The 8,458-nt window shown below is 37.6% G+C and overlaps 1 protein-coding gene across 1 annotated transcript; it reads left to right on the top strand.

Annotated features, from left to right (window-relative positions):
• Positions 1–3: 3 nt before the first annotated feature.
• On the top strand, positions 4–8,067 carry UTP18 (UTP18 small subunit (SSU) processome component homolog (yeast); the record flags this gene model as incomplete). Its single annotated transcript, XM_010184451.1, has 13 exons — positions 4–48; positions 525–652; positions 756–851; positions 1,486–1,565; positions 1,800–1,885; positions 2,490–2,615; positions 3,460–3,634; positions 3,973–4,073; positions 4,887–4,977; positions 5,310–5,433; positions 6,345–6,519; positions 7,167–7,309; positions 8,043–8,067. Coding segments are annotated over 13 exons (1,395 nt in total), but the record flags the coding sequence as incomplete, so codon positions are not given.
• Positions 8,068–8,458: the final 391 nt, after the last annotated feature.

The raw sequence follows: 8,458 nt of genomic DNA on the forward strand, positions 1-8,458 counted from the left end.
ACCGTGGAGGAGGACGAGCTGTTGCGGCGCTTGGCCGGCCCCCCACTGGTAGGGCTTAGACACGGCGGGCGGACCCTGACCCACGGCCTTTCCTCAGGCCGGGCCTTGCCTGAGGGGAGCGCGGGGAGGCGGCTCTTTCGGCGGGCAAGAGCAGGGGCTGGTGCTTGCTTCGGATCACAGAATCACAGAACCACAGAATCACAGAACGTTAGGGATTGGAAGGGACCTCAAAAGATCATCCAGTCCAATCCCCCTGCCGGAGCAGGAACACCTAGATGAGGTTGCACAGGAAGGCGTCCAGGCGGGTTTTGAATGTCTCCAGAGAAGGAGACTCCACAACCTCTCTGGGCAGCCTGTTCCAGTGCTCTGTCACCCTCACTGAGAAGAAGTTTCTTCTTAAATTTAAGTGGAACCTCCTGTGTTCCAGCTTGCCCTTGATCCTTGCCCTTGCCTGTTCCCCGCCGCCGAGTCTGACATCTGCCTGCGCTGACCCTGGGCTCAAATGTCCTTTTGGTTGTTTTCAGCTTAATGCTACAGGGAGGAAAGGTCTCCAGAAAGACTCCAGTGATTCGGAAGTGGAAAATGAAGCAAAAGGCACCCTCACGTCTAAAAAGCCAGCCTGGGTGGATGAAGATGATGAAGCTGAGGAAAAGTAAGTTCGTGTTTGCAGGTAAGAATTATCTGGCATGCTTAAGAGTGATTGTAAGTGCTTTCAACTTGAATGATCTTTGTGTTCTGTGTGTCTTTCCCATTAGTGTCGACATGACCCATAGATACAGGAAAGATTTCATGAAAAGTGATGCTGAGAAGGTACTTACTAAGAAAAAGCTAAAAAGAAGACTTGAAGAACAGTAAGTTTTATTCATTTTTTTGTGGCTAACTTCAGATGAGATAAGATATGTTTGTGACATTCAGAGTCACTTTTTACCAACTGTATTCATGTGGCCTGTTTAAAGCTAGTGCTTCTTACAGTATTTGTAGTATTTTAAAATCAAAATAATACTGAGAATAGTGAGAAAAATGTGCATTAGAATTGTCTAGATTAATTTGTTTTAAGAGAGGTGCACAAAATAATTTGTCTTCTAGAGAGTTGTACCAGAAATTTTTTATAGTGATATGTTGCCTTGTAAATAGAGTGAGGGAAGATGCTGACTTAGTACTTCATATGAGAATGAGCTGAAATGTGACTATAGTCAGATAGCGAAGCAGAACTTTAGATGTGTTTGGGTTGTTATGGTATGTGTGTGTATTGCTCCAAAAAACAGTGCTTTAATATTTGGTATCAATTTTACTTTAGTTTCACACTCAAAAAGTCAGCAAAATACAGGAAGCTGAGTGATATTTTTTTCAAAATTGCATAGCATTCAAAGTGCAAGTAATTCAAAACTGTAACTGTATGTCTTGTAAGTACTTAACACGTAGAAGAAAATGACTTTCTCAAAACAGTTTGGGGTTTTTTTTCCTCTCCCCCCTTCCCCCTTCTAGGTTTCAGCGAGCTATGGGAGGAGTTCCTGCCTGGGCTGATTTAGAAAATAGGAAGAAATCGAAAAGGACTGCAAGTGATAGTAAACAAATTCATTACTATTCTGATAAGATTTCTGTGTTTTCCTATTCAGCTTCTTAGAAAAGAATTAATTTTTATGCTTTTTCAGTTTCAGTAGTGTGATAAGATACTGGATAATCAGCTTTATTCCTTCCTTCAGTGTGTTTTGATTTAATTTGTTTCTGTAAGGAATTTGTAGGCTTTGGTGTGGGAGTTTTGTGGAATTAGCCTTTTCAACATGCTTTGATTTAATTAGGTGACAGTGATGAAGATGATGATCTGCTGTGCAGAACTGGCAATTTCATATCAAACTCAGAGTCCCTGCCAAGAGGTATTTTGAAGGTAAAGGCAAACCTATCTTTCCCCTTCAGTTTGAGCCATATGCTCACTTTGACGTCTTTGTGCAGTAAAAGTGATCGTCATTATTTCTTCTTTGTAACTGGATACTAAAGAGTAAACAAGCAAATTGGATAGTTCATGTCATGACAGCGTGAAATAATAATTTGAGATGCATTGTTTGACAATGCCATGAGAGTTATTTTATGTATCCTAAAGTAGTGTCTTGTAGTTTGATTTTAATTTTTGCATAGGAAGGATGGAATTCTGCCACAACATTGAGGCTACTGAAATGGTCTTTGTGAAGTGACAGTCTTAAATGAGTGTTTCTGCAGCTATTTCAAATGAGACAAAATGCCACTACTTTATACATAGATTGTTAATTTCAAAGTCAGTGGAAAGGCTAGTTAGTTCTCTTACATCTATGCTGCTGCATTGGAACTACTTACTGGACTTACTGTGTTCTGCTTATGTTGTGTTGTCTGAAAGTTCATCATAGGGTCTGAGATCTTGCTTTTGTAGAATAAAGAGCTATTAAATTGGCTGTTCATCAACTTAAGCAAACATAGGGAGGTTGGGGTTTTTGTAAACTGCTTGATCTCTGTTCTAGATAAGCACCTGCTTGCCTGCTAATCAGGAACGTTTTGCTAATGGAAAACTGGCAACTGTGCAGTTTCATCCATCTGCTCAAGTAGTTATGACGGCTGGACATGATCGATCTGTGTCACTCTTTCAGGTGAATAATTTCAATCTATGTAAATAGCCACTAATACAGAACCTTTTTTCTTAAAAGTACACATGAAATAGCCTGGACTGATGTGCTCACAGGGGTTGTAATGTCTGTGGTTACAATGGAATTTGCTTGGTTGAAGGCATCTCGTAAGAAATTTCTATCTGTGACTTCATACCAACCACTTACATAGTATAGGCAAACTTAGTTGTGTCAGAGTTTTTAGTTGAAGATTTGTTTTTAAAAATGCTTGGGTTTAATGTTTGTAGTGATGAGGGCTAATGAGATTTTAGTTCTTGAGTTGTTCGTAAAGCCTGTAGTGTGAGGAAGTCTGCTGAAAGCAGAAGTTTAAAACTGGAACACTGCTGTGAAGTAATTATTGGGTTGGAGAGACTGTACAGCAGGAGGCTACTCATCCTGGGACACTCCTGCCCTGCTCCTCTGGAAACTAGAGATCATAACTCTAGGAACTTTCAGCATGGCCCAGTATCAGTGAAATGGTCGAAGACACAAGTTGAATCTGACACTCCCACAGGGCTGCAGGAAAGAACAATGTGAAGTGAATGTTTCTGTTTAAAAAAGCACAATGGAAGTGGTTTTTTGAACAAAGCATGGATAAGACAAGGGGAAGAGGTGTGAAATATATCTAGGAAGACTGGGAGTGCCTGACATACAGAGTGAGGAGCCGAGAGCCAGGTTATTTGTAGATTGGAAAGAGAAGAAGAGAGAAATGCTTCAAACTGGTGTACCTCTTTACTGTTTAAATCTCTTGTACTGCCTAGTTGATACGAATTTTGTACGTAAAAGTATTTGGTATGTTCCTTAATATGGTAATCTGGTTTTTTTCAAGGTTGATGGTATAAGGAATCCAAAAATACAGAGCATCTATTTAGAGAGTTTTCCAATCTATAAGGCTTGTTTCAGTGTTGATGGAGAACAAGTTATAGCCACTGGAACCCACCATAAGATGTTCTTTGTGTATGACATGATGAGTGGAAGCATTATTCCTATACAGAGAGTAAGAGGTATGTTTTATAGTGCTGTTAGTGTCTGGGCATAGTTGAAGCTGTCCCAAATAGAGATGGCATATGAGTTTGCTTTAAAAGGAAGTGCAGCGAGTTGTTGGAGGTTGTATTTTCAAGTTGTCTTCAGGGATATTTACTCAAGTACCTTTAGCTTTAATTTGTCTAGGATCTTAAAAGTTAATTTTCACACATAAACAAGGTTGAGTTGTAGCTTTACTGTGACAGTGCATTACAGAAATGAAAAGATGAAGTCAGGTCTTATTCATATTCATAATTTCTGAATGTTGGGGATAAAGAGTAAATTAAGCTAATTTGAAGTTCTGAATATCTTTTTAAAGGTGTGGAGGAAAGATTTCTCAGAAGCTTCGAACTTTCTCCAGATGGATCATTGATGCTACTAACTGGAACTTCAGGTTACCTTCACTTATTGTCAATGAAGGTAGTTTCTCTTCATGGTTCATGTATCTTCTGTATCCTCGTACCTTTTTCCTTTTGAATCTGCTTGCTTATATTTAATCTGAAAAGCAATCTAGCTTTCAGTTGAAACAAAGCTATGACACGTACTGTGAGAGCCTTCAAAAATGCGCCGCTGAATCAACTAACTGTAGCTTTAGAAAAATTATTTTGGGGTGTCTGCGAATATTTTTTTTTCTGACTATGCAGTTCTCTTTGGGGTTGGTGATGCTAAGGCCAGAGTTTCATGGGGTTTTAAGCTGTCACTGGAGAAAGTTGTGTGTTGATGTATTTTGGCTGATTTCACGAACACTGCTGGCAAAAGGAATGGTCTCAGCATGGAAACAGACATCTGGGGGTGGAGGAAATATAGGACTGCTTTTTTGGGAATAGCACTAGTGCATGCTGATGCACCGTGTTCATGAATCATGCCATCTACTGTGATTCATAACGCATATGGAATTTTTTCAGTTAAATTTTAAAAAGCCTTATGATGGCAGCTGTATTTGTTTTAAACTTTTACTAGGAAAAATAGTTTTCAGTTCCGTTATGTAATGAAGACCCTTCAGTGAGGGAGCAATCGAGTGCTTATTGAAGTAGCTGTAGTTGTGCAATAATAAATTGATCATGGACTCAAGCATCAGCTTGTGCTCTGGTCTGCAGGCACTGAAAATGTTACGTTTTTCTTTTAGTATCAGTGTAGCTGACTTAAGATTTCTGTGGGACAGGAGTATGGAAACCACTTTCCTACAGCTTTTTGGCAGAATCATTGTCATCATTGTTGTTCTTCATCCTGTAGACGAAAGAACTGATTAGCACTATGAAAATAAATGGAAGATGCACTGCGTCTGCTTTCACTCCAGACGGCAGTAAAATATATAGCTATTCAAGTAAGTATTCTCTCTATCAGCACTAATCATAATTCTGTTCGAACTGCATAAGGTTTTCTAAATCATTTATTGTTTTATGGAGATAATTAGAAGACTTCATACCAGTATCTGGCCTAAAAATACAACCCAGTGATCAATCATTAAAGAATGGAGTTAGCTATTTTAGTATGCTTTTAGTTTTGTTTTTTTTTTTTTTAAAAAAGCTACCCTATATTATATAGTTGTAAATGAGCTAATAGTTGTCATCTAATGAAATTTATTTTACCAAAATAGACAGACAATGTGTTCTGTACATACGGTTTTTATAAACTTCTACTTTATTCTGCAACCAGAGGAAGGTGAAGTTTTCATTTGGGATGTGAGAAGCAGAAAGTGTCTACACAAATTTGAAGATGAAGGTTCTTTGGAAGGAAAGTGCATTGCTGTTTCAAAAAATAACCAGTATGTAGCATGTGGGTAAGTGACCTGGATTTGACAGCTTCTTCCTATCTCATTTTGAAGCTCTTCAGTAAGACTTAATGGTGGCTGGTGAGAGTGTAGGAACATGGAATACATTTGGTTTTAATAAGTATAGAGGTGAATCAATGGATGTTGCCTATTTTATGATAATAATTTAATTTAATTTGTTCTGTGTATATCTAAAATACCGTAACACAATTAATACCAGTAGCACTCCTAATGTATTGCTGTTGCCATATATGGGTTTAGCAGTTAATTTTGACATCATACTGACTGAAATCACAAATCCTATAGTACAAATGTCAATTCAGGGTCTTTCCCCTTTTCTAGTTCACTTTCTGCTTCCTAATTTGGTTCCTGCAAGGTGGCATCTTAGCATTTGAAAAGATGCCTCAGCTCAAAGCCACAAGCTTGAAAGTGGTTCTCCAGGTATACTTACAGAGATGCAACTTCAGCTAGCATATAAACTCTTTTTAAATATGACCAGCATATACTTAAGTACAGTATGCATTTTCTTAGCCCACTGTAGAAGAGGATATTTAAGTGGACTTACTCTACAGGGTATAAAAAACCTGGAAACTATTTTTGAATCTTCTGATACCAAGCTCTTATTGCTTTCAGTTCATTCTGTGTATGTGTTCATTCTGTATGTGTTCATTCCTAAGCCCATTCTGATGGGTTTATCAAGGCTCTCCACAGTTAAGTGTGTCTTTTTATAAATGAATTAAAAAAACCCACCCCAAACCCCTCCATTTAATACTGTTATAAACTACAAAGCAAAATCAAGCTCTAAACTCCAGTAAATAATGGGAATTTGTTTTTAGTTGAATGGTGGCTGTAAATAACAAGGTAATATGTACTATAAATGCTACTTTTTTGTATAGTCTCTGTTAATTTCTCATTTTTAGTTCAGCTTCTGGAGTTGTGAATTTATATACTACTGATGTCTGTCTCAAAAACAACCATCCTAAACCAGTTAAAGCCATAATGAACTTAGTTACATCTGCTACATGTGTGACCTTCAATCCCACCACGGAAATTTTGGCAGTGGCGTCCCGTGAAACTGATGAGGCTGTCAAACTGGTATGTTCAGCTGCTTCAATGCAAGCTTTTTTGTGTCTTGATCAAAAATGTTCCTGGTGGCATAATAAAACTCACACTGAGCAAATATGTATACTGTAAAATATGCTGGACTGAGCAGATCAGGACATGTACAATATGCTGTACATTTATAAGGAGATTATTTTTTTTTTCTTCTCCAGGGAAGTTGTTCTGAAAATAACATCTTATGGTCTAGTTTACCTTTTGTTTTTCCCTTTTAAAAATGCCCTTATTTCAGTGCTGTAAATATAACTCGGCAACAAATCTGAATTATCAGCAGCTGTTAACTGTAACAGCCTCACTATGTGGTGTTTTTTCTAGCTCATTCAAAATTTTGCCAGCTTTGTCAGAATTCTGGCCAATAGTTGAACTGTTGAATTAATCTAAGGATTTGGAAGCCTACTTTTACTGCTTAGATGTAATTAAAAATAAATGGGTCACAATAACTGGCTTCATAGTATGTTCCCTGTGCCTTGTTTCTCCAGCAGAACTCTATATAGAGTGGATAGGATAGGAACATAACTGAACATTTGAACTTAACATTGACCTTCACTGTTAAATTTGTACTTCAATTTGAATTTTAGTGGCTTTTTCCTAATTGTTATGACTAATGACATATTTCTCACTAGGTACACATTCCCTCTTACACTGTATTCTCAAACTTCCCAGTGTTCAGAAGAAAACAGATTTATCTTACCCAGTCTATGGACTTTTCTCCTAGAAGTGGCTATTTCTCTGTAGCAAATAACAAAGGCAAAGCTTTGTTATTTAGGTATGTGCCAAGTTTCATTAATCCCAGATACCATGTTTATATTGTGTAAGGTGGGGCAGATGACTGGTAAATGGTAAGGTTATGATCTAAATTTCACCTTGTGACTTAATCGAGTGTAGTGCTGGCTTTCCCTCCTGGGAATGAATGAGCCTTGTTTGTTGTCTGATTATAAAATACACATTACTGCAGATGTCCCTGTCAAAACTGTCATTCTCCTTTTCTGAAATAACTAGTATGTAAAAAGCCATATGCTCTCCCCATTAAAAAAAAATAGAGGATTCAAAGAACTTTACCGTTGTTGTGAGAAGGGAGAAGTGTTTTTTTTCTGCTGGTGTGGTCAGGAGTAAGGAGCAGTAATAACTCAGAGCAGGAATATTTCTTTTTTTAAACTAAGTAACTTTGTGTTACTTGAAAAACTTTGTATTTTTAACATGAGACTTTAAGAATTTATGAAGTCTAACAGGGAGAATTTACAAAAAGACTTCCAAGCAGGTCTGTAAACATGAATAAATCCTGTGATTTGTCTTTTGTTTGAATTTGAACTGAATATGATAATGGCAATTCAAGTGAATCGAGCATATGGATGATTGCTATCTTTTGCTACACCTGTGTTTCAGATTAGCTAAGAATGCTCAAAGTGACACTAATTGAAGAGTTGTTGCTTCTTTTTGTTGTTCACTCAGTGCGTTACTGAAAAGTTTTAAATCTGCCTCAACTTTTTTTTTTAATTCAGACTGAAACATTATTCAGATTTTTAAAAGAAGATACAGGAGAAAATGGACCAGTAACTGAGGTAAAAGTAGCACTATAACTTGTGACAACATTGTCTTGAGGAACCTTATTGTCATTTTGATATCTCTACTTCTTTATAGATGGCAACAAAAAGTTCTTAATACTGTGTAATCTAAAACTGTTCTGTCTGCATCGCTCATGCAGTAGGCCCTGCATGATGGGCAAGAGTCAGGCTTGTCTTGTCAGTCTCAGGTTTTCTGATAATGCCCTTACAGGGAGCAGATAGTTCAAATAAACTTCTCCTGTCTTGTTGACAGCAGTTTTAAAAATCTGATTATATTTAAATCAAACTCATAGGCAGTGTTGTTAAAAACAGCTGTAGGCTGGCAGATAGTTGGCTTGATCCTGTTATGAAGT

Source organism: Mesitornis unicolor, unplaced genomic scaffold (assembly GCF_000695765.1).
Source record: "Mesitornis unicolor isolate BGI_N332 unplaced genomic scaffold, ASM69576v1 scaffold40355, whole genome shotgun sequence".
Taxonomy (NCBI): Eukaryota; Metazoa; Chordata; class Aves; order Mesitornithiformes; family Mesitornithidae; genus Mesitornis; species Mesitornis unicolor.